Below are 25,605 nucleotides of genomic sequence, written 5' to 3'. Positions count from 1 at the left end.
AATGTTTTGTTTAAATATTTTTTTTTAATTGAGCAAAATAAAAAATAAAATAAAAAAAGTTTGATATTTTCCACTGTTTCCACTGTTAAACACTAGGGGGAGCAGCTTCTGAAATCCTACAGAAATTCCACTGTATAAAAAGCTCAGATTACAGCTGCAGTAAAGTGGGCGGAGTCTGCTCTCCTGAGTGTGATGGCACGCCTCCCCCGCTCCTAATCTGAGTGTTTACAACAGATAACAGAGAATGACATATAGGGACACAGTGCGGAGCCATTTTGTTGGTGACCAGAAAGGTCTAAAGTGTCACCAAGGACAGCTGGAGTATCACACAGGACAGGATCAGTTGCACGGCTCAGCAGACAGTTATCACACAGGATAGGATTAGATACACAGCTCAGCAGACGGTTATCACACAGGATAGGATTAGATACACAGATCAGCAGACAGTTATCACACAGGATAGGATTAGATACACAGCTCAGCAGATGGTATCACACAGGATAGGATTAGATACACAGCTCAGCAGACAGTATCACACAGGAGAGGATTAGATACACGGCTTAGCAGACAGCGTCACACAGGAGAGGAATAGATACACGGCCGAGCAGACAGTATCACACAGGATAGGATTAGATACATGGCCGTGCAGACAGCATCAGCGGTACTCAACATGCAGTGACACACACACACACACAGAGCGGTGGCTGGGGAGAGCAGAGCGAGGGGGTTTCATCGGAAACGGTAACAGCGGGGGAGGGGGGGGGGTCTGCGGAGAACGGAGGGATGGGGTGTCATCGGAGACGGTAACAGGGGGAGGGGAGGCGGCTCGTACTCACATATCCCGGCGGTTGACAGGGGTAAAAGTGGAGCAAACAGCATGGCTGTGAGCTCCACAGTGATGGTGCTGATCTCCTCCCTCTGCTGTGATCTGGACAGCCCAGGGGGCGCGTCCAGGTCACAGCAGATGCCCACTGTAACGTTCTGCATGGGGTCGGATCCAGACCACTGTTCTCTATGCACAGGGGCTGCCACAAAGGAGTAACTGTCGTCACACACACACAATCCAGCATGGCCTCCAGTAAAACTAGAATTAAATTAAAACTAAATAAGCTGCAATTTTCATTTTGTATTAAAAATACTTGATTTCATAATCACTATTTTTAATACAAAAAAAAAAAAAAAAACACGATACATTACCTTTAAAAAGGAACACATTGATTTGAATACTGGTTTACAGAGAACCTGGAATCACATTTCAATTTACAATCCTGCACTAAAAGTGAGCTCGGGAAATGATCACACATCTCCAAGTCACCTATGGACACTACACTTTAGGACCACGTTAGACAGTCAAGCCCAGGTATGATATGGCTATACACGACATGCATGTATTCTGTATGAACACCCTGTAACAACTATGACTTTAAAGTGGTTATGCAGGACTTTGGGGTTTTTTGGCAATGGGGCTAAGTACTTAAAAGGTAGGTAGATGTTAACTTTCTGCATTGCAATGATGTGTTCAGACTCAGGCTAGGTTCACACTTACGTTAAATTGTATCAGTCACAATCCGCTGCTCTGGTAAACAACGGAATCCGTTTGGGAACAACGGAAAATCCGCCATAGACTTGTATGAGCCGCGGATAGTGACTGATTATTCTATGTTGCATCCTCCGCCCAACTGATCAGTCATGGAACGACTGACCGTGGGGCGGAAGGAACACAGCTTGTAACGTTTTTTGAGCAGCACAATCCGTAGGATTTCGCTGTGCATGCTCTCTCTGGATCCCTGCACACGTAACCAGGGTACACATCGGGTTACCAAGCAATGCGCTTTGCCTAGTTACCCAATATTTAGCCTGGTTACGTGTGCAAGGAGCCAGCGCTAAGCGGTGTACGCTGGTAACCAAGGTAAATATCGGGTAACCAAGCAAAGTGCTTTGTTTAGTTTTTACCCGATATTTACCCTGGCTACGTGTGCAGGGAGCCCGACACTTCCCCGCTTGGCTCTGCCCCCTCCCGCACTCCGCATGTATTCACACTCCCACTCACCTGTCCCCAGCCATGCAGACCGCGGCAGACGTCCTCAGCGCCACGGCGCCGCTCGGCTCCACCCACCTCGAACTCCGCTCCCCGCACACAATGGAGTCAGACAATGAATTCTGTTCTTTGTCATCCGTTGTACAACGCATCAGTCGCATGCGTCAAGCAACGCATGTGACTGATGCAAAACAACGGAAATGTGAACCTAGCCTCAGGCGGCTATTCTCTGGGCTTCATTTGACTGGAAGTCAGCAGCAGTTGTTATAATTTGTCTGCCCTGTCAGTGAGGTAACCAGCCTGCACCTCGCTGTCAATGAGCACGACAGTGACGCCCAGTCAACAGACCGAAAGATGCTGCTGCTCTTCACAAGCAGGAGCATCAACTGCATAAATAATCCCAATGACCGCTCTGAGCTAGAAGAATTCTGTTCAGGGACGAACAGGAAAGTAGTTAATGACTTTACCTACCAGTAGGTCCTTAAACCCATGGCAAAAAAACTCCAAAAACCTTTAAAGTATCATATTTTAAACATTACAGTGTAACTTTGACCTTATTAAACTATTGAAATGTCAGAAGGTGTGTTGTGCGGTGGGTCTGGGTCAGGAGAGCTCCATGGACTGATAAAACAAAGGAGAAGAAGCAATTCTTTAACAGGATTCTAGGAATTCAGATAGGACTCCTCTGTGTGAGCTCTGCCATTATCTGACAGGTCACAGTAACAAAGCTCACACTGCACTCACTGAGCAAATACCAGAGGACACAAGATTTCTGTTACACAACAAAGAAACTCAATTATTTTTATGGAATGGTGCCAGTTGTATAAATTAAGTAGATATCTTGGATCTGATCAGCCCCAATCTAGAGATCCCTAGAGGTACCGTCACACATAACGAGATCGCTAGCGAGATCGCAGCTGAGTCACCGTTTGGTGACGCAGTAGCGATCCCGTTAGCGATCTCGTTATGTGTGACACCTACCAGCGATCAGGCCCCTGCTGTGAGGTCGCCGGTCGTTGCAGAATGGTCCAGGCCATTTTCTTCAAAGGCGATGTTCTGCTGGGCAGGACACATCGCTGTGTTTGACACTGTGTAATAACAGGATCACAGTGACTGCTGAGATCGTTATACAGGTCGCTACTGCGATCTGTATTGTTCTGCATCGCTGGTAAGATCTCACTGTGTGACATCTCACCTGCGATCTCCCAGCGACTTACCTGCGATCCCTATCAGGTCGCATCGTTTTCGGGATCGCAGGTAAGTCGTTATGTGTGAAGGTACCTTAGGGGATCCACCAGTGATTAGCAAGATATCCCTTATCCTTTGGATAGAGGATAATTTGATCTTTCAGGAACACCTAAACAATAGGGAGGGTGCTGCTGTGCGGAAGAAAAAAAATGGCTATAATTAACCACTTCAACTCAGAGCCGGTTTTCACCTTCCTGACCCGGCAAAATTTTACAGTTCTGACCGGTGTAACTTCATAAGGAAATAATTGTTGAATGCTTCAATATTTTCCAATGATATTGAGACAGTTTTTTTTTTTTTCATGACATATACTTTAGGATAGTGTTAAATGTCGGTCAATATGATTTGCGTATATATTTGAAAATTTGACCCAAAAAAAAAAAAGTGAAATTGTAGCAATTGTCAAAGATTTAAATTTTTATGCCCTGAAACCAGATAGTTCTTTCACATAAAATCAGTAATAAATAGCATTTGCCACATGTGTACTTTACAATACCATTTTTGAAAGAAAGAAAAAAAAGAAAGAAAAAAAAAAAAAAAAAAAAACGCTAAAAAAATTTTTGTTAGGAAGTTTGAATGGTTTAAAGTTTCAGAAATTTCTTGTCAATAAATAATGTCTTCCCAATAAAATTTATAAAACCATTTTTTTTTTTTTTTTTTTTGGGACCGCATCACATTTTAAGTGATTTTGAGGGTCCTAGGTGACAGAAAATACCCAAAAGTTACACCATTCTAAAAACTGCACCCCTCAATCTGCTTAAAGCCACATTCAAGAAGTTTAGTAACTCTTCAGGTGCTTCACGGGAATTAAGGCATTGTGGTAGGGAAAAAAATGAAGAATGCACTTTTCCCCGCAGAATATTGTTTTAGCCTTTTTTCTTATTTTCAGAAGGGCAACAGAAGAAAATGAACCACAAAATGTGTTGTAAAATTTCTCCCGAGTACGCCGATACCTCATATGTGATGGAAATCTACTGTTTGAGTGTACAGCAGGGCTCAGAAGGGAAGGAGTGCAACTCAAATTTAGGAGCACAAAATAGGCTTGATTCGATAGCAGGCACAATGTGGCATTTGCAGAGCCCCTGACGTGCCTAAACAGTGGAAACTCTCAGCAAGTGAACCTATTTTGGAAACTTCACCCCTAAAAAGGAATTTATCTAAGGCCTCTTTTACACGTCCGTGAAAATCACGCACGTTTTTTTATGGACGTGTCAAAGGTGCGTATTGCCCTCGGTGTGCCGTGTGTATGGCACACGTGTGTTCTCCGTGTGTTATCCGTGATAACACACGGAGAATGGGAACTTTCTACTCACCGGTCCCTGGCGTCGCTGTCCGTGGTGCTGATCTTCGGTCTCTGGTCCTGCCGCCTCCCCGCTGCTGCTGCTTCCGGCCGCAGTGAAGTGAATATTCAATGAGCATAATGAGCGCCGGTCGGCAGCAAGTGACAGCAGCAGCAGAGACTGCAGGGCTGGAGAAGGTGAGTAAAAGTTTTTTGTTTTTTTTTTTTTATCACAGACACGTCTTCTCTCCGGTGCGTGTCACACGGAACACATCCGTGTGGTCTGTTTGCGTTCCGAGTGACACCAGTGATGCTGGAGAGAAAACTGACATGTCGGCGTGAGAAACACACGGACACAAGTAAGTACGGAACGGACACACGTTCCATGCGAAAACACATACGCGTGTCCAAAACAATAGGAATACCTAGGTCTACGTGTGTACATGTCTCCGGTACGTGAGAAAACTGCCAAACACGTACCAGAGGCACGTACGTGTGAAAGAGGCCTAAAGGTGTGATCTGCACATCAAACTCACAGCTGTTTCACAAAATTTTATAACATTGAGCCGTGAAAATGAAAAAAATAAAATTAATAAAAATATACTGCTTTAAACCCAATTTTGACATTTTCACAAGGAAAATGCACCATACAATTTGTTAAACAATTTGTCCTGAGTTATCCAATACCCCACATGTAGTCAAAAACTACATTTGAGGCACAGGCAAAGCTCAGAAGAGAAAGTGTGCCAAACTGGAGCTGAGATTTAGTTGGAATGGTTTAGGGATGCCATGTCACACCGGCAGAGCCCCTGGCATGCCAGAACAGCAGAACTACCCAAGTGACCTCATTTTACACACTACACCCCCTCAATGAATCACTTCATGCAATATATGCACATTTATTTAATGTATTTCTGTATATTATTTTTCATTTTTTCTATTTAGATGGTTTTCTTTTAGGCTGCTTTCACACTTCCGTCTTTTTCCGTCAGTCACAATCTGTTTTGTGACTGATGTGATGGAGATTGTGGTACAACTGATGGGATGGATCAGTTAAAAAAAAAACGGATCTGTTGTAGCAGTTTGTACCTAGCAAAGAATCCAGCTGTGGCTGCGGATAACCTGAGTGACGTCACTGCTGACAGTGTGACTCACTTTAGTTGCTCCGTGGAGCTCACAGCTAACAGTCGTGCTCTACGGCCGCTCCTGTCAGCTTCCGAGGTAGCCGAGCTGAAGGAGTCGTGGGATCTCGTGTGGATTACGTGGGACCTGGGGTATTTGGGGATAAATAAAGTGGTGAAAGAGGGTCTTTTTTTCCCGCTGTTTACAGAAGGGATTAACTAGTTTGACAGCTTTATAGATTGGGTTATTCTGGACACATCATTTAACCTCAGATTACGATGGCAACAATCTGGACCCTGATGATCATCACATAACAGGGGTTATGATCTGGTAGGAGAGGAAGCACACTCCCTCTCCCAGTCTCCAAAATGCTGCTATCGCTATTGATCGCAGCATAAGGAGGTTTAAACAGTCAGGGGTGATGCTGGGAATGTCTATGGCTGTGAAAGTCAGAGCTCGGCTGTCACTTATTTAGCGTTCCCGGTGGCGAAAGCGCGGGCACAGCTCCTGTACCCATGCGATTGAAATGACATAAGTTGACATCATAGATCACATACCCCTATGAGACCATGATGTAAAGTTACGGCAAAGGTTGTGAAGGGGTTAAAGGAATACACTAGGATTGGGACACAATTAACAGGGTACCGCGGGGGTCAGTATTGAGCCTTTTTTTTTTTTTTTTTTTTTTTTTTTAACAGTAGTGACCGCAGAGGAGAATTTCAATATTTGCAAAAGATGCCAATCACTGCAGGGTAATAACTTAGAGGAGGATAATTTAATATTATAGAAGGTTTTATGTAAGCTGGAGGCTTTGGCTGACTGATTGATTAAATAATAAAATGAGATTATATATATATATATATATATATATATATATATATATATATTATAAAATGTACAATATACTAAATTACGAAACACTGGAGAAAACCCATCACTGAAAGAGTAAGTGTATGGGTGGATGGCAAACAACAAATTTAGTGGCCGGTGCCAGGCAGCTGCTGCCAAGGCTAATAAAATAATTGGGTTCATTAAAAGAAGCATATATGCTAATGAAGAAAATATAGCTTTGCCTCTATACAAGTCACTAGTGTGTAACAAAGACATAGCTGAAATAGTGCATGTGCAGAGAAGAGCAACCAAGGTTATTAGGGGAAAGGGTGAACTGAAGTATAAACACCTGTTATCAAAGTTGGGGTTATTGAGCTTGGAAAAATGAAGGCTTAGGGGCAATCTTATTACAATGTGCAAATATATGAGGGGACAGTACAAAGATCTTTCTAACTATCTTTTTACACCTATGCCTGTGACAGGGACAAGAGAGCATCCTAAAAGTCTAGAGAAAAGACTGTTTAATCATAATCATAGACACAGATTCTTTACTGTAAGAGCAGTAAGACTATGGAACTCTATGCCACATGATGTTGAAATGGTTGATTACAAGCTATGGGCACTAAATTCTGTGATGGAGAATTGATCTAGGGAACTAATCCAATTTCAGTATGTGGAGTTGGGAAGGAATATTTCCTTAATATGGAGTTTGCTATCTGCCCCATGGGGTTTTTGCCTTCCTAGATCAACATGTTAAAGTATAGGTTGTATTTTATGGACTTCATTCTACCTTTCTTAAAAACTATGAATACCAGGCAACAGATTCAACTGTCAAAAACAGCAAAAAAGTGAGTCTTTACTAGTTACGAAGTCCTGAAATGAAGGGAATTTTGTTTACTTACCGTAAATTCCTTTTCTTCTAGCTCTAATTGGGAGACCCAGACAATTGGGTGTATAGGCTATGCCTCCGGAGGCCGCACAAAGTACTACACTTAAAAGTGTTAGGCCCCTCCCCTTCTGCCTATACACCCCCCGTGCTCCCACGGGCTCCTCAGTTTTGGTGCAAAAGCAAGAAGGAGGGAAAATAATTATAAACTGGTTTAAAGTAACTTCAATCCGAAGGAAACTCGGAGAACTGAAACCATTCAACATGAACAACATGTGTACACAAAAAAACAGGGGCGGGAGCTGGGTCTCCCAATTAGAGCTAGAAGAAAAGGAATTTACGGTAAGTAAACAAAATTCCCTTCTTCTTTTTCGCTCTATTGGGAGACCCAGACAATTGGGACGTCCAAAAGCAGTCCCTGGGTGGGTAAAATAATACCTCGTAAGAGAGCCGTAAAACGGCCCTTTCCTACAGGTGGGCAACCGCCGCCTGAAGGACTCGTCTACCTAGGCTGGCATCCGCCGCAGCATAGGTATGCACCTGATAGTGTTTCGTGAAAGTGTGCAGGCTCGACCAGGTAGCCGCCTGACACACCTGTTGAGCCGTAGCCTGGTGCCTCAAAGCCCAGGACGCTCCCACGGCTCTGGTAGAATGGGCCTTCAGCCCTGAGGGAACCGGAAGCCCAGCCGAACGGTAAGCTTCGATAATTGGCTCCTTGATCCACCGAGCCAGGGTTGATTTGGAAGCCTGTGATCCTTTACGCTGGCCAGCGACAAGGACAAAGAGTGCATCCGAGCGGCGCAGGGGCGCCGTACGAGAAATGTAGAGTCTGAGTGCTCTCACCAGATCTAACAAGTGCAAATCCTTTTCACATTGGTGAACTGGATGAGGATAAAAAGAGGGTAAGGAAATATCCTGATTGAGATGAAAAGGGGGATACCACCTTAGGGAGAAATTCCGGAACCGGACGTAGAACCACCTTGTCCTGGTGAAAAACCAGAAAAGGGGCTTTGCACGACAACGCTGCTAGCTCAGACACTCTCCGAAGAGAAGTGACTGCTACTAGAAAAAACCACTTTCTGCGAAAGTCGTGAGAGGGAGATATCTCTCATTGGCTCGAATGGTGGTTTCTGAAGAACCATCAGCACCCTGTTTAGATCCCAGGGTTCTAACGGCCGCTTGTAAGGTGGAACGATGTGACAAACTCCCTGCAGGAACGAGCGTACCTGTGGAAGTCTAGCTAGGCGCTTCTGGAAAAACACAGAGAGCGCTGAAACTTGTCCCTTAAGGGAACCGAGCGACAAACCCTTTTCCAGTCCAGATTGAAGGAAGGACAGAAAAGTAGGTAATGCAAATGGCCAGGGAGAAAAACCCTGAGCAGAGCACCACGACAGGAAAATTTTCCACGTCCTGTGATAAATCTTGGCGGACGTTGGTTTCCTAGCCTGTCTCATAGTGGCCATGACTTCTTGAGATAACCCTGAAGACGCTAGGATCCAGGACTCAATGGCCACACAGACAGGTTGAGGGCCGCAGAATTCAGATGGAAAAACGGCCCTTGAGACAGCAAGTCTGGTCGGTCTGGTAGTGCCCACGGTTGGCCGACCGTGAGATGCCACAGATCCGGGTACCACGACCTCCTCGGCCCGTCTGGAGCGACGAGGATGGCGCGGCGGCAGTCGGCCCTGATCTTGCGTAACACTCTGGGCAACAGTGCCAGCGGAGGAAACACATAAGGGAGCTGAAACTGCGACCAATCCTGAACTAAGGCGTCTGCCGCCAGAGCTCTGGGATCTTGAGACCGTGCCATGAACGTTGGTACCTTGTTGTTGTGCCGGGACGCCATGAGGTCGACGTCCGGCACCCCCCAGCGGCAACAGATCTCCTGAAACACGTCCGGGTGAAGGGACCATTCCCCTGCGTCCATGCCCTGGCGACTGAGATAATCTGCTTCCCAGTTTTCCACGCCTGGGATGTGAACTGCGGATATGGTGGAGGCCGTGGCTTCCACCCACATCAAAATCCGCCGGACTTCCTGGAAGGCTTGTCGACTGCGTGTGCCGCCTTGGTGGTTGATGTATGCCACCGCTGTGGAATTGTCCGACTGAATTCGGATCTGCTTGCCTTCCAGCCACTGCTGGAACGCTTTCAGGGCAAGATACACTGCCCGAATTTCCAGAACATTGATCTGAAGCGAGGACTCTTGCTGGGTCCACGTACCCTGAGCCCTGTGGTGGAGAAAAACCGCTCCCCACCCTGACAGACTTGCGTCCGTCGTGACTACTTCCCAGGATGGGGGTAGGAAGGATTTCCCCTTCGATAATGAAGTGGGAAGAAGCCACCACCGAAGGGAAGCTTTCTTCGCCTGAAAGAGGGAGACGGTCCTGTCGAGGGACGTCGGCTTCCTGTCCCATTTGCGTAGGATGTCCCATTGAAGAGGACGCAGGTGAAACTGCGCGAAAGGGACTGCTTCCATTGCTGCCACCATCTTCCCCAGGAAGTGCATGAGGCGCCTCAAGGGGTGTGACTGGCCTTGAAGGAGAGATTGTACCCCTGTCTGTAGTGACCGCTGCTTGATCCGCGGAAGCTTCACTATCGCTGAGAGGGTATGAAACTCCATGCCAAGGTATGTGAGCGATTGGGTCGGTGTCAGATTTGACCTTGGAAAATTGATGATCCACCCGAAACTCTGGAGAGTCTCCAGGGTAGCGTCGAGGCTGTGTTGGCATGCCTCTTGAGAGGGTGCCTTGATCAACAGATCGTCCAAGTACGGGATCACCGAGTGACCCTGAGAATGGAGGACCGCTACTACAGTAGCCATAACCTTGGTGAAAACCCGTGGGGCTGTTGCCAGGCCGAATGGCAGTGCCACGAACTGCAGGTGTTCGCTTCCTATGGCGAAGCGCAAGAAGCGCTGGTGCTCTGGGGCAATCGGAACGTGGAGATAAGCATCTTTGATATCGATCGATGCAAGGAAATCTCCCTGGGACATTGAGGCGATGACGGAACGGAGGGATTCCATCCGGAACCGCCTGGTCTTTACGTGTTTGTTGAGAAGTTTCAGGTCCAGGACAGGACGGAAGGACCCTTCCTTCTTTGGGACCACAAACAAGTTGGAGTAAAAACCGTGGGCCTGTTGCTGAAGAGGAACAGGGACCACCACTCCTTCTGCCTTCAGGGTGCCCAGCGCCTGCCGAAGAGCCTCGGCTCGCTCGGGAGGCGGAGAGGACCGGAAGAATCGAGTCGGGGGACGAGAGATGAACTCTATCTTGTAACCGTGAGAGAGAATTGGGACCTGCCCGCGCCCCGAAAGGACCGAAACCTCGACTGCCCTCTCCTCTGTTGGGAAGAGGTTCTGCTTGGGCTGGGGTAAGGATGTATCCTTTCCCTTGGATTGTTTGATGATTTCATCCAGGCGCTCGCCAAAGAGCCTGTCGCCAGAAATTGGCAAACCGGTTAAACGCTTTTTGGAAGCGGAATCTGCCTTCCACTCCCGTAGCCACAAGGCCCTGCGAACTACTACCGAATTGGCGGTCGCAACTGCCGTACGGCTCACAGAGTCCAGGACAGCATTCATAGCGTAAGACGCAATTGCCGAGGTCTGGGAGGTAATGGAAGCCACTTGTGGCGCGGCCGCTTCAATTTTCGCTTGACCTGCTGATATAGCTTGTAGCGCCCATACGGCTGCGAATGCTGGGGCAAAAGAAGCTCCGATAGCTTCATAGATGGATTTCATCCAGAGCTCCATCTGCCTGTCAGTGGCATCTTTAAGCGAGGCCCCATCTTCCACTGCAAGTATGGATCTAGCCGCCAGTCTGGAGATTGGAGGATCCACTTTGGGACATTGAATCCAACCTTTAACCACTTCCGGGGGAAAAGGATAACGTGTATCCTTAAGGCGCTTAGAGAAACGCTTATCCGGACAAGCATGGTGATTCTGGATTGCCTCTCTGAAATCAGAGTGGTCTAGAAACATACTCTGTGTACGCTTGGGGAACCTGAAGCGAAATTTCTCCTGCTGAGAATCAGACTCCTCCGCCGGAGGGGCTGAGGGAAGAATATCCAGCAACTGATGAATGGATGCAATAAGATCATTCACTATGGCGTCCCCGTCTGGAGAATTAAGATTGAGAGCGCTCCCAGGATCAGAATCCTGATCAGCTGTTTCCGCATCATCAACCAGAGAATCCCCCCGCTGAGACCCTAAACAATATGATGTCGAGGGAAATTCTAAGCGGGCCCGCTTAGACGATCTGGGGCTAGGTTCTAAGTCCGAACCCTCCGTCTGGGATGTATGAGATACCCCTTGAGGACATTGTTGGTCCAACTGAGGGGGGTCAGGGAACAATGATTCAACAGAGTCCCTTTGCTGAGATACCGGTCTGGACTGCAAGGCTTCTAGTATCTTAGCCATAGTCTCAGAGAGTTGATCCTTAAAGGCTGCAAACTCAGTCCCCGTCACCAGGACAGTGTCAACAGGTGGCTCCCCCTGGGCCCCTCTTAGCAGAGGATCCGGCTGAGGAAGTGTCACAGGGGTCGAACACTGTACACAATGTGGGTCAGTGGAACCTGCCGGTAGCTGGGTCTTACATGCGGCGCAGGCAACATAATAAGCCTGTGTTTTGGCACCCCTGCCGTTTATGGGCGCCATGCTATAGTTTTCCCTGAGTAACACAATAGGGTATATAGCCAGAATGCACTGTGCTCATACAGTGTAAATTATATACAGTACACAAATAATGTACCAATACAATACAGCACCATGGGGCTAGCACCACATGTGCTGCTTACCAGCCGCCTAAGCGGTTGTGAGGCCACCAGAGACCGTGTCTGGGTCTCCCATGAATATGTCCCTCTCTGCAGCGTCGGTGGAGCTGACAGGAATGGCTGCGGCGTCCTGACGAGCCGAGGAAGCTGTGGGCGTGGCCTAGAAAGAGCGCGAAACGGGCGCTCATACTGTGCACAGTGAGGGGAGTGGAGCATGTAAATCATACTCCAGCCCTCATTGCTGCTCGCTCCGTGCAGCGTCCCGCCCTTCCCCTGCCTGTCAGGGCTGAGGGCGGGAGAAAAAAAGGGAAACTAGGCCGCAATGAAGCCGGGGACTGTAGTAATAAACGCGGCCGCCGTAAAAGCGCGGTCGCGTGAAAGTCCCCGGCGAACTACAAGTCCCAGCCGCGCCGCAGTGTCCCGTGGCAACGGCGGTCAGTGCGGTAGCCCTTACATATAAACACACTCAGCGACGCTGAGTGTGTAATGGCACATATAGACCAGGTCAGCGCCGCGGTCCCCGGTGCACTAGCACACCCAGCAAAGCTGAGGTGATGCCGTGCGCGGTCCCCATAGGGATACAGAGTACCTTTAAGATGCAGGGCCATGTCCCTGAACGGTATCGGCTCCTATCCATCAGGCTCCACAGGAGTTGTGGATGAAGCCCGGTCTCAGTGCCTGGAGACCGATAAGATCCCACTTCACCCAGAGCCCTAAGGGGGATGGGGAAGGAAAAACAGCATGTGGGCTCCAGCCGCCGTACCCGCAATGGATACCTCAACCTTAACAACACCGCCGACAAAAGTGGGGTGAGAAGGGAGCATGCTGGGGACCCTATATGGGCCCACTTTTCTTCCATCCGACCTAGTCAGCAGCTGCTGCTGACTAATCTGTGGAGCTGTGCTGTGCGTGTCTGACCTCCTTCGCACAAAGCAAAAACTGAGGAGCCCGTGGGAGCACGGGGGGTGTATAGGCAGAAGGGGAGGGGCCTAACACTTTTAAGTGTAGTACTTTGTGCGGCCTCCGGAGGCATAGCCTATACACCCAATTGTCTGGGTCTCCCAATAGAGCGAAAAAGAAAAACTCTGCAAAGCAGCACCATTTAAACAAGTATGAGTAAAAGTATATTTAAAAGGTATAGCCAGGACATACACACACACACACACACATTGGGACAGCGCACGTCATTGCTCATTGACAGCCCTCACTCCGATGCCTAAAAGGGGCAGCTGGCTGTCAATCAGCATAACGTCGGCTGTCTTGCCCATTCTATATAGAGTGGATGAGAATCCGCCGCTCTGTTGCCACAACGTCAGAAAGCCACTGAACTGTGACTGGTCTGTGCCTGTGAAGAATGGCACCAGGCACAACAAGTAGAAAGGTAGCAACTAGCTGTCTGTTGGTTCTTGGGCACTTTTTTTTTAAAGAAAAAAAAGAAAAATTTCCTGGAGATACCCCTTAACCAATGTTTTATGGCAAAACTACATTGTCACAGTCAGAATTAAGAGACATTCTACTAACCATGTACATCGGTGATCCGCATAATGTGGCAGCCATCATGTTACTCTGTAAATAACGTGCAAAGCCGAAGTCCGCTAGAACAGAGAAAAAAAAAACAAAACCAAAAAAGTGCATGAGAATCCACATAAACCAACAACATAAGGAAAAAATGCAATATATGACTGATAAATAACTGGAACCATTACAAAACCAGGGCACGAGTGGCACAATACAAAGTCTGAATAGAGGTGGCCGAGGGCAATATTCAGTGGGAACATGACCACTATTTAGCCAGAGAAATTAGCTCATACAGTTTGATATATTCTATGCTCGCAAAATCAAATAAAATAGTATAGTATACAGTAGGTGCAGTATGCAGCATTGCTATAGCATACAACACGAGCACATAAAGGCATACATGGCAATAGAGTATCTGGACGTTCACAGATCCAATGCTCACATATGCTTGAGCGCGTTCAGAGTGCGGCTGTATTTGGTAGGTTGTAACCTCCTGTGTAACAGGCTACAAGTCACTTTCTATTTACAGCACTGAAATAATTGTCTTCATGCCCTAGGAATAACCAGCAGGATGCAATAATGCGTGCCTGCTTGACACGGCCCATGGAGTTTGCTTTAGAATGTACTGTTTTTTAAGCATTAAAATGAGGGCTAAAAATATACTGCACGCCATAATAATGCTAAATGTAAGGCACAATCGCTGCCGATTACTGAGCATGGCAAAGAACTGCCAATTCTTCACAACTAATCCCCATGATCTCTATAACCAAAGTGGAAGGGCAATTTCACTTATTCCTATAACATCTGTGCAGTGTATACATACTGTCTACAGTTAGGCAATGCACCAATCTTTCAAGTGGATCCTGTTATCACTCACTTAAATTTTTAAAAGTTTTATTTTCTATTTTTTAACATGCAAGTGTCAAGATGTTTTAGCTTTGATCCTTCCGGTCTGGAGATCGGAATTAGACCAACTAAGCAGGTCACGTCATTGGTGGGGGTGGGGCTGCATCGCTGCCTCTCTCTGGGGCTGAGTGACAACAGGGCTCACATGCCCAGATCACACTTTACTCTCCTCTCAGCCTGCTTTACTGTGTGACAAGTTTATGTGACAAGCGCTACGATGTGCAGATCACGCAATGTGGTATACTATCTAACGATTGGCACATCATAGCGCTTGTCATAATTGCGCCAATCCTGAGGCCTCACACCACCTTAAACTTGGACTTCAAGCAAGGGGTAATACATCTTGGTGATGACTTTCTGGATTATTCTGGATAGTCTGTGACTTACCTGGTTTAATTATTGAATTGGGTGTATTGATTTCCTCATAAGGTTTGGGCGGCACGGTGGCTCAGTGGCTAGCACTGCAGTCTTGCAGCGCTGGGGTCCTGGGTTCAAATCGCACCAAGGACACCATCTGCAAGGAGTTTGTATGTTCTCCCCGTGTTTGCGTGGGTTTCCTCCGGGTTCTCCGGTTTCCTCCCACATTCCAAAGACATACAGATAGGGACTCTAGATTGTGAGCCCCAATGGGGACAGTGTTGCCAATGTATGTAAAGTGCTATGGAATTAATAGCGCTATATAAATGAATAAAATTATTATTATTATTATTATTATTATAAAGGTTATCTTCACCCCCTTCTTTTGCTAGTATTTTGTACTTATTATATTGTATTTATTGATGGTGGTGCCAGATGGGGTACGATTCTCTAGAGTACTATATGGCATAGGGTTTGCAGTGACAATTTGCACACGTCCTGCATTTATGCCTGTGAATATTATCGATTTGTACATCTAGTGGAGTTTTATTCAGGATCTTGGTGCTGGGTTCCTAAAATAGAACTATGACTGTTTTTAGAGGTTATTATTTGTTATTTTTCACTGTTCTGTGTGGATATTTTTGTACGTATAAAATTTGTGCCAATAAAATATATTTTTGATGATCTGAACAAAATCTTATTGGTTGATCCCTATATACAGCAAATACTTTTCTTTCTTTCTTGATATTGTCTATTGTTGCTGATGGTGATCCCAATAGCGGAAAGGTGCCCCCTTATTTCCTATGATATTGTCACATGAAAGCAACGCACTGTAAAGAAGATTGAGAGGATGAGTGAAGTGTGAGCTCGGCACGAGTGCCCAGACTGCTGTCACTCACAGAGAAGCAGCCCCGCTCCCACCAGCGACTTGCTCTGCTTAGTTGGTCCGAATCCGATCTGCAACAGGAAGTATCAAAGCTACAACAATAGAGGTATTTACAAACCTATTAAAGTTCAGTTTAGGCTGCTTTCACACCTCCGGTTTTTCCTGTGCGGCACAATCCGGCACTTTGCAGAAAAAACGCAACCGGTTTTTTTTTTTGCTGCCGGTTGCGTTTTTTTTTTGCATAGACTAACATTAGTGCCGCAGGGGCTTGCGTTCCATCCGGTTTTTGCCGCATGCGGCAGATTTACCCGAGGCGGCGGCCGGATGGAACGTTGCCTGGCACGTTTTTTGTGCAGCAAAAAAAAAAAAAAAAAAAAAAAATGCGGCGCATTTTCCTATGCATGCCTATGGACGCTGGATGCGGCAAAAACCGCATCCGGCCGCCGCATGCGGTTTTTGCCACTGCGCATGCTTAGTAGCATGCCGCAAGCGGCGGAAACCAGACGGGCCGCATTTAAAAAGCTTTTGCAAAGGATGCAGCTTTTTCGCATAGGTTTTAGAGCCGGACTGGCCGGCTCTGCACCTACCGGATGTGTGAAAGCAGCCTTACACAGGAGCAGGGTAGGTAGCAGAAATAGTTAGGATAAATGACAGGGGTCACATTACTAGTGGAATCGACTGTAGTGGTAATATGACAAAATAAGGATATAAAACCTACATCGCCGGAATGGTGCAGCTGCAGGAGGAAAGTACAGGTTATTTTTTATTTTCCATGGGGCCCTGAAATGATTCAGCAGGGGTTGTTCATTAGTGGATATCACCTTCAGAATCAAGCTGATTGTATGTAAAGGTTACCAAGGTGAATTTCAGACTAAAGGCCCCTTTACACACAGACTTTCAGCGATCCCACCAGCGATCCCAACCTGGCTGGGATCGCTACAAAGTCTCTGGTGAGCTGTCAAACAGGCAAACCTGGCCAACGACGCAACAGCGATCCGGACCTGCAGAACGACCTAGCTAGTCATTGGGGACGTTGTAAAGCAGCTTTTTGAAAGGGAAGTCGCTAACGAAGTCGCTGTAAAGTCCCCTTTACACACAGACTTTCTAGCGATCATGCTGCACAGCGGGAAACAAAGGACCAAAGAATGGTCCTGAACGATTTGTAGCGATCAGCAACTTCACAGCAGGGGCCAGGTCGCTGATGTGTTTCACACACTGCAATGTCGCTGGGGAGGTCGCTATTACGTCACAAAAACGGTGGCCTTACAGCGATGTCGTTTGCGATGTTGCAGTGTGTAAAGCCACCTTTAGTGGAGATTTTAAACTAACTTTACAACATGTTGGTCAAGTACAGATTGCAATCATTTCTTACCAATCTTTACCCGGATACCACTAAAAGTTGATTTCTTCCGACTGGCATAAGAAAGAAGGATATTTTGCGGCTTCAGGTCCCTGTGGATAATGCCCTTGCTGTGTAGCACCCGCATGGCCGCTGCAATCTGTTGCAGGAAGACTCTTATGGTGTCTTCACTTAAGGTCCCTTTGGCTGAATTGTAAAATAATGGAAGAATATATGTTAGTAAAGCCCACATACTGTATAGCCTTATTTATGAAGCAGTCACATTGGGAATATATTACTTCTACGATGCCTTTCATCTACGTTTTTATTATAGATCACAGCTCTGTCATCTGTACAGTGGCCATGGCTGGGTGCTGCATATCTGCCCCCATTTGAATCTAGAGTAGATGTGCAGTACCCGGCTGCAGCCACTACTCAGCTGACAGAGCTGTTCTATGCAGCTTCGGTCAGCGGCGGGTACAGCTGATCGGGAGGGGGGGGGGAGGGGTTTCAGGTGTCACACCACCACCAATCAGACATTGATGGCCTATCCTGTGGATGGGATATCAATAGTGAAGTCCAGAGCAATCCCGTTTAATTTTACGATGTAAACTTAGACAAACTAGATAAAAACCCAGGTGAAGACAGAAATTAGAGGGATTTTACAAACAGTAATTTTTGGGTGTTATGGTAAGAAAGTCTCCACTAAATAATGCCAGCAAGCAGGACTAGAGTACTAAAACCATAAAAAAAACTGGGTAGTTTGTCTAACACTTTGAGGTACCACATTGCCATTCTTGCCCTGCACTCGCGGTACACCGGTGTACTGCGATTGCAGTGCGATTTTTCTCTCGCCCCATAGACTTGAATGGGTGCGAGAGAAACCAAAATCGCATTACAGTCGCAGCATGCTGCGATTGTTTTCTCGGTCCGATTAGGGCTGAGAAAATAATTGCTCATGGGTGCTGACACACAGGCTAATATTGGTCCGAGTGGAACGCGATGTTTTATCGCATTTCACTCGCTCCAATTTTCATGCAGTGTGTCTTGGGCCTTACTGTCCCTATTTGTCTGTGATTAGTTGTACAATGGAAAATCAGGCCAGATTATTTGGGTCACAGTTTTGGATAGCTCTCCGGAGACCTGATTCGCTTTGTTAGATGTGAGTATACGAATTGCAGTAGATTTGAAGAAGTGGTTTTACTTTTAAGCTTGTCCGATGTGCCCTTTCGTAAAATGTGTATGCCATTCAAATCTCAAGCAGTGAAACACCATGACACCTCTTTGATTTTCCCTGAGGAAAAGATGATGTGTCCGTGCTTCCAGAGTTGTTGACTTCTTTCATGCAGCATTACCCTGACACTGCTGCTGCCAGCGTGCGCCAAGCCCTGTGTGGAGCTGGGTTACGCAAGGACAGCCTTTTGGCTCCGTACGTATATTACATCTAGAGCTTGCATCCAAAACCAATCAGTGACAAAAATAATATAAAAAAAAAAAAACAAAACACCACCACAAACATCTTATGATATGTACACAAGTTTGAAGAGGCTGTGAAGATTTTACCTGTGTGTACAGAATGGAGCTGTCATTTTAGAACATCAAACACTATGTTACCACTTTCCAGCAATAATAAAATATTCAGCAACACAAGATTTGTTATCTTTCTACTTTGACCAGAAATGCAACTGTCAAACTATGGTCACCTTACCCTCGTTCCTCAAGTGATATGGACATTGCACATGGGTGGAGGCATATTTGATTTTGTGCAATGTTCATCCACCATCATCATGTGCCATTGTGAAGTATTTAATTACAAAAAAAAAAAGCCACAGCAACAAAAACCACAAACCAGAGGAAAAGTCACTTCAGGAAAAATAAATGATGGAATGGAGTCTGATTTCTCTTTATTGTCTAGACTAAAAGGATAACAATGAAGCAATGTTGCTTATAAACTGTTCACGATAAAAAAAGAAACTCAAGTGGAAGTCTGTCAGTATATGGTAAGGCGGACTTCATGTTTTGTACGAAATGGCAGCTTTTTTCCCCACATTTGTTTATGCTATTACATTTGTGTACTTTTTCAGCAGAGAATGGGGCAGTTGAGTACATGCATTGAGTATTGTGAGTTTTTACCTCAGTATTTGTAAGGCCACGTGCACACGTACAGTATTTTACCTCAGTATTTGTAAGGCCACGTGCACACGTACAGTATTTTACCTCAATATTTGTAAGGCCACGTGCACACGTACAGTATTTGGTGAGTTTATGCCTCAGTATTTGTAAGGCCACGTGCACACGTACAGTATTTGGTGAGTTTTTACCTCAGTATCTGTAAGGCCACGTGCACACGTACAGTATTTTACCTCAGTATCTGTAAGGCCACGTGCACACGTACAGTATTTGGTGAGTTTTTACCTCAGTATCTGTAAGGCCAGGTGCACACGTACAGTATTTGGTGAGTTTTTACCTCAGTATCTGTAAGGCCAGGTGCACACGTACAGCATTTGGTGAGTTTATGCCTCAGTATCTGTAAGGCCAGGTGCACACGTACAGTATTTGGTGAGTTTTTACCTCAGTATCTGTAAGGCCAGGTGCACACGTACAGCATTTGGTGAGTTTATGCCTCAGTATCTGTAAGGCCACGTGCACACGTACAGTATTTGGTGAGTTTTTACCTCAGTATCTGTAAGGCCAGGTGCACACGTACAGTATTTGGTGAGTTTTTACCTCAGTATCTGTAAGGCCAGGTGCACACGTACAGTATTTGGTGAGTTTTTTACCTCAGTATGTTTAAGCCAAAACCAGGAGTGGGTGGAAGAAAAACAAAAAAAAACCAGAAGTGATGCTCGTGTTTCTATTATACTTTACTCCCGATTGTTCCATTCCTAGTTTTGGCTTACAAATAAATACTGAGGTAAAATACTCAATATGTGCACATGGCCTTACAAGTGCTGAGGTAAAAAATCTCACCAAATACTCAGTGTGCAATGTGGCCTTGTCTTTGTTTCCATTTTCTGTATGTTGATCCAGTGCTTAGCTTAGGCTGCTTTCACACCTCCGGTTTTAGCAGTGCGGCTAAATCAGACTCTAAAACCTATGCAACGGATGCTGCGGAAAAAACGCATCCTTTGCATAAGTTTTTACATGTGGCCTGTCCGGTTTTTGCCGGTTTTGGCACGCTACTGAGCATGCGCAGTGCAAAAAAAAACGCATACGGCGGCTGGATGCGTTTTTTGCTGCATTGCGCCGCATCTGGCGTCCATAGGCATGCATTAGAAAAAGTGCCGCATCGGCCGGATGCGGCGTGATGCAGTTTTATTTGCCGGACAAAAAACCGTGCCAGGCAACGTTCCATCCGGCCGCCGCATGGGCTAAATATGCCGCATCTGGCAGAAACCAGACCGAACGCAAGGCCATGCGGCACAATCCGGCACCAATTAAAGTCTATGCGGAAAAACCGCAACCGGCGGCAAAAAAAAACTGGTTGCGTTTTTTTCTGCAAAGAGCCGGAGTGTGCCGCACAGCCAAAACCGGTTGTGTGAAAGCAGCCTAATATGCTGGATTTGCTGAGACAGGCCAACCATCTATGTGAATGGGGGCCACTCACTGTTGTAGGAAAGAAGAATTGGGCAAGTTGACACATCCACATCCATTTGTTCTCCTGGTAGATGCCTTCAGCAGTTTTTGACAATACAGCATTCCCCTCTCTCTAAAGGAACCACAAATTACATAGGGAAGTGGAGAAAAATGGTTGTCAGATATGTAATTAAGGTGGATGGACAACTTTAGGGGCTTTTTTTTTCTTCATAAAGTTGAAAGGGTGGGATGGAACCGGGGGCTAAATGTTTATATACACCTTCATCCTAGAGGCAAAAGGCAATAGAGGATTGGAAATGCACAGAGGTGTTGGGCAGGGTGTAAAAAATGAGACTAGGATACACCATAAAAGAAGGGCAATGTAACAGGATCTTGTGAGATCCCAACTTTCCCAAATTCGTTTTAAATTAATGCAAAATATAGCTGGATTAGGTTCTTCTACAGTTAATATGAGGTCTATGCACATGGAGAGGCACTTATGTAAAAGTTAAGGTTACTTCCAAAATAAGGTCACCTTGTGGTTGGTGAATGGTCTTATATTTTGCTCAAAACTGTAAACTAAGGACCTCAACTTTTTTAGTGTGTATACATAATGGATGTATATCTATATATTGCATGGTGTTTGAATGTAAATTCATAAGGTCATAAAATGAGATTTGAGCACCAAATATTTCTATCTTGTTCATCTACAGTGGGTTGGTTAAGCAGAAGGTGTACATCGCACATGCAGCCTTTATTGAACCCTCCATTATAAAAACTAAAAGAAAGAAAAAAAAAAAAAATCAGGTCTAAAAATGTAGTTCTAGGTTTCCTCCATTGTAGACAGCGAGGTAGAAGAGATTTATGCTACAGCACTATTCTCTCAGACAAAAGAAAAACCCTAAAACTATTGTTTTTGCTCATCATTGGCGTATGTGTGTGTGTGTGTGTGTGTGGGAGGGGGGTTTGGGATAAATGTATGTCTTTTTTTATATTTTGCAGAAGGTTATTTTTGGTTCGAGTCTCCCCCTTGGGAATGTAGTTGGAGAGAATAATATTCTTGCAGTTTCTTTATTTAAAATCCTGATGGTTAAAAAGAAAAAAAAAAAAAAAGAAAGAAAAAAAAGATAAAAAGTGAGCAGCAGCCAAGACAATGAAGCCAAGCAGGAGAAACAAGAGGCTCCTGTTACTGCTTGGGGTATATTATACAGTAGAAGGGCTGGATTTTCTTGAAAACAAAGATTAAAAAGTCTCCCTCCCCACTCTTACTTGACAGTTTTGCAAAAAGGAAACAAAAGTACCTTGTAAATAATCTGCCAAGTCTCCTCCATTGCAGTACTGGAAATTAAAAACAAAAAACACACATTACACATTAGGATGATTCACAGTCTAATCAATCTGCAAGGTTTGCATAACAGCAATCTAATGCACTGGCAAAGAAAGGGCCACAATCTGGGAAGTTCATACTTCTCATAATAGCCAAATGTTCAGACAAGGGTTCACAGTTCTCCTTTCTACAGTCCTGCTATACAAAGAAAAACAAAACCCTTGTCCTTTACCCACATGAGCGCACAATACTTATTCAGCTGCATATGGATAGAGTGATGAACTGGATGTACAGATCTCACCGATCCTCTGCCCCTCTGCAACATGTCCTACAAGAATTCTTCTAGTTCAAGGAGGTAGTCCATATTCTAGCAAAATTGGACAACAGTTAGGCAATGCTTTAAAGTGAATCTGTCACCAGATTTGACCCCTATAACCTCCAGCCACCACCAGTGAACTCATATACAGCATTCTGTATATAAGAGCCCAGGTCTCTGTGTATAACTTAAAATCACTTTATATTACTCACCTAAGGGGCAATGCGGTGCAGACTGGTCAGATGGGTGTCTCAGTTTTCCGGTACCTCCTCGTTCTGCCATCTTTGACCTTCTTCTGAAGCCTGGGTGCATGACAAGTCCTACATCAACACTAGCCGGCAATTGAGGTCCTGCGCAGGCGCACTTTGATCTGCCCTGAGCAGGGCAGATCAAAGTATTGTAGTGAGTCTGCGCAGGACCTCAATGCCAGCTATTGTGGATGAAATAGGACGCGTCATACATCCAGGCTTCAGAAGAAGGAAGACAAAGATGGCCAAAAGAGGAGGGGCCGATACCGCAGAATGGAGACACCCATCTGACAAGTCTGCACCGCACCGACCCTTAGGGGAGTATTATAAAATTATTTTTACGTTCTACACAGCGGCCTCGGCTCTTGTATACAGCATATTAGAATGTTGTATATAAAAGCTCACTGTTGGTGGCCACAGCTTATAGTCGCCAAATCTAGTGACAGGTTCCCTATAATAGGGATGTCAAACTCAAAAACACAGCGGGCCAAAGTTAAAAACTTGGATAAAGTCTAGGAGCAAACTAGTCGTTGGTCCCACATGGCCCTCCACACGCAGAACACTGGGCCCCACATGGCCCTCCACACGCAGAACACTGGGCCCCACATGGCCCTCCACACGCAGAACACTGGGCCCCACATGGCCCTCCACACGCAGAACACTGGGCCCCACATGGCCCTCCATACAGAATAATGGGCCCCACATGGCCCTCCATACAGAATAATGGGCCCCACATGGCCCTCCATACAGAATAATGGGCCCCACATGGCCCTCCATACAGAATAATGGGCCCCACATGGCCCTCCATACAGAATAATGGGCCCCACATGGCCCTCCATACAGAATAATGGGCCCCACATGGCCCTCCATACAGAATAATGGGCCCCACATGGCCCTCCATACAGAATAATGGGCCCCACATGGCCCTCCATACAGAATAATGGGCCCCACATGGCCCTCCATACAGAATAATGGGCCCCACATGGCCCTCCATACAGGATAATGGGCCCCACATGGCCCTCCATACAGGATAATGGGCCCCACATGGCCCTCCATACAGAATAATGGGCTCCACATGGCCCTCCATATCCATTGCTATATATTCCAATCAATATGATATCCAGTAGCACTGTGAACCTAAATCAAGACAACAGGGTCCACCAGCAAATTCATCTTATTTGTGCTTCACCTTACATGCCATCAGAGCCAGAGTTTGACATGTGCTTTAAAGGGAACCAAACATCAGGATTTTGGTATATAAGGTGCAGCCAGTGCAGTGCTGGCACTATCAGGCACATTGTGTATATACCATTAGTGGGCAGCTCAGATGTTTAGGCAGTGAAATCCATGTTTATGAAGTTTGAAAATTCATCCACTTTTTGATTGACGTGTGCACCTCTCCAGATATCCGGGCGGGTTATGCACATGATTGCATAACCCCCCCCCCCCTTCCGCTGCCTGTTCCTCCAGCTCTCTGGCTGTATGTAAATTTCTAATCTTCAGTTACACGGCGTTTGAGTTAGCGCCTGCGCATAGCCTCCGGCGCCATGTTTTTGAAGCCCGCATATAGTGTTTGGTGTCCGAGAGGGTGGCGCATGCGCCCTCGCTTCTTCATATCGTTGTGACAGCGGGAGCGCACGCGGTGTCACAACAGGACTGGAGAACAGCTGATCTTACCGATTAGCTGCAGCAGACGATATTATAGCAGACGTTTGCTGCAGCTAATCGGTAAGATCAGCTGTGCTTCAGTCCTGTTGTGACCACGGAAGCGAGCGCGGTCACAACGAGATCTGGAGAAGCAAGAGCGCATGCGCCTCCCTCTCAGGCACCAAACACTGTATGCGGGCTTCAAAAACATGGCGCCGGAGGCTATGCGCAGGCTCCATCTCAGACGCCGTGTAACTGAAGATTAGAAATTTACATACAGCCAGAGAGAGGGAGGAACAGGCGGCGGGGGGAGGAGGGGGGGGGGGTCGCGGCAATCATGTGCATAACCCGCCCGGATATTATCTGGAGAGGTGCACACGTCAATCAAAAAGTGGATGAATTTTCAAACTTCATAAACATGGATTTCACAGCCTAAACATCTGAGCTGCCCACTAATGGTATATACACAATGTGCCTGATAAAGCCAGCACTGCACTGGCTGCACCTTATATACCAAAATCCTGATGTTTGGTTCCCTTTAAAATAACCACACTAGCACTGCATCTCCACTTACCACTTAGGTCTCTGTTTACAGGGCTGCAACAGTGATGTCCCATCAACACACAAGACCACTGCAACCACACGTGACTGCTGCAGTCACATGTGCTTCAGACGATCAATGGCCTCAGGTGTGATGCAGACGGCAGGACACATTTTTATATTATATTAATATATATATATACATATATATACATACACACATATATATATGTATGTGTATATATACATACACACATATATATATGTATGTGTACATATACACACATATATATATGTATGTGTACATATACATATATATATATATATATATATATATATATATATATATATATATATATATATATATATATATATATATATATATATATATATATATATATATATATATATATATATATATATATATATATAAAAAAACACCACGTCGCGGCAAATCTCTTTGAGGCTGTGAGTGGGACAGGCCGTATGGCACATTTTAAATGCCGTGACGTGGCGGGTAGCTCAAGAAATTGCCATTTTTTGCCAAAAATCTCAGTTTGGCATTTTTAGTGCAGAGCGCATCTTATAATACATGCTATTTTGAGTTTAGCTGGCTTTTTTTTTGGCAGGACACTGTTGTACTGAATCCCTGTAAAAAGACCACGGAAGCAGGCAACAGGTAAGTAATGCTAGTTTTATTATTTTAAAACATTTTCTCTTTGGGAGATAATTTAGCTGATAACTGGTTAAATTAAGGTTCCCCCCAATATATGG

General features: G+C 45.7%; 1 protein-coding gene across 2 annotated transcripts in view; it reads right to left on the bottom strand.

The window, feature by feature from the left end:
- ULK2 (unc-51 like autophagy activating kinase 2) overlaps positions 1-25,605 on the bottom strand; it is a 182,073-nt gene that overhangs the window by 81,074 nt on the left and 75,394 nt on the right. For both annotated transcript variants that reach the window (XM_075336250.1, XM_075336251.1), the window contains exons 5-7: positions 22,055-22,091; positions 17,211-17,384; positions 13,693-13,766 (exon numbers count right to left, since the gene is read on the bottom strand). In XM_075336250.1, the coding sequence (XP_075192365.1) occupies positions 13,693-13,766; positions 17,211-17,384; positions 22,055-22,091 (285 nt within the window). The remainder of the gene's footprint in view (positions 1-13,692; positions 13,767-17,210; positions 17,385-22,054; positions 22,092-25,605) is intronic.

This window comes from Anomaloglossus baeobatrachus, chromosome 2 (assembly GCF_048569485.1).
Source record: "Anomaloglossus baeobatrachus isolate aAnoBae1 chromosome 2, aAnoBae1.hap1, whole genome shotgun sequence".
Classification (NCBI taxonomy): domain Eukaryota; kingdom Metazoa; phylum Chordata; class Amphibia; order Anura; family Aromobatidae; genus Anomaloglossus; species Anomaloglossus baeobatrachus.
The sequence above is the reverse complement of the archived record's forward strand: the minus strand, read 5'-3'. Positions and strand labels throughout refer to the sequence as shown.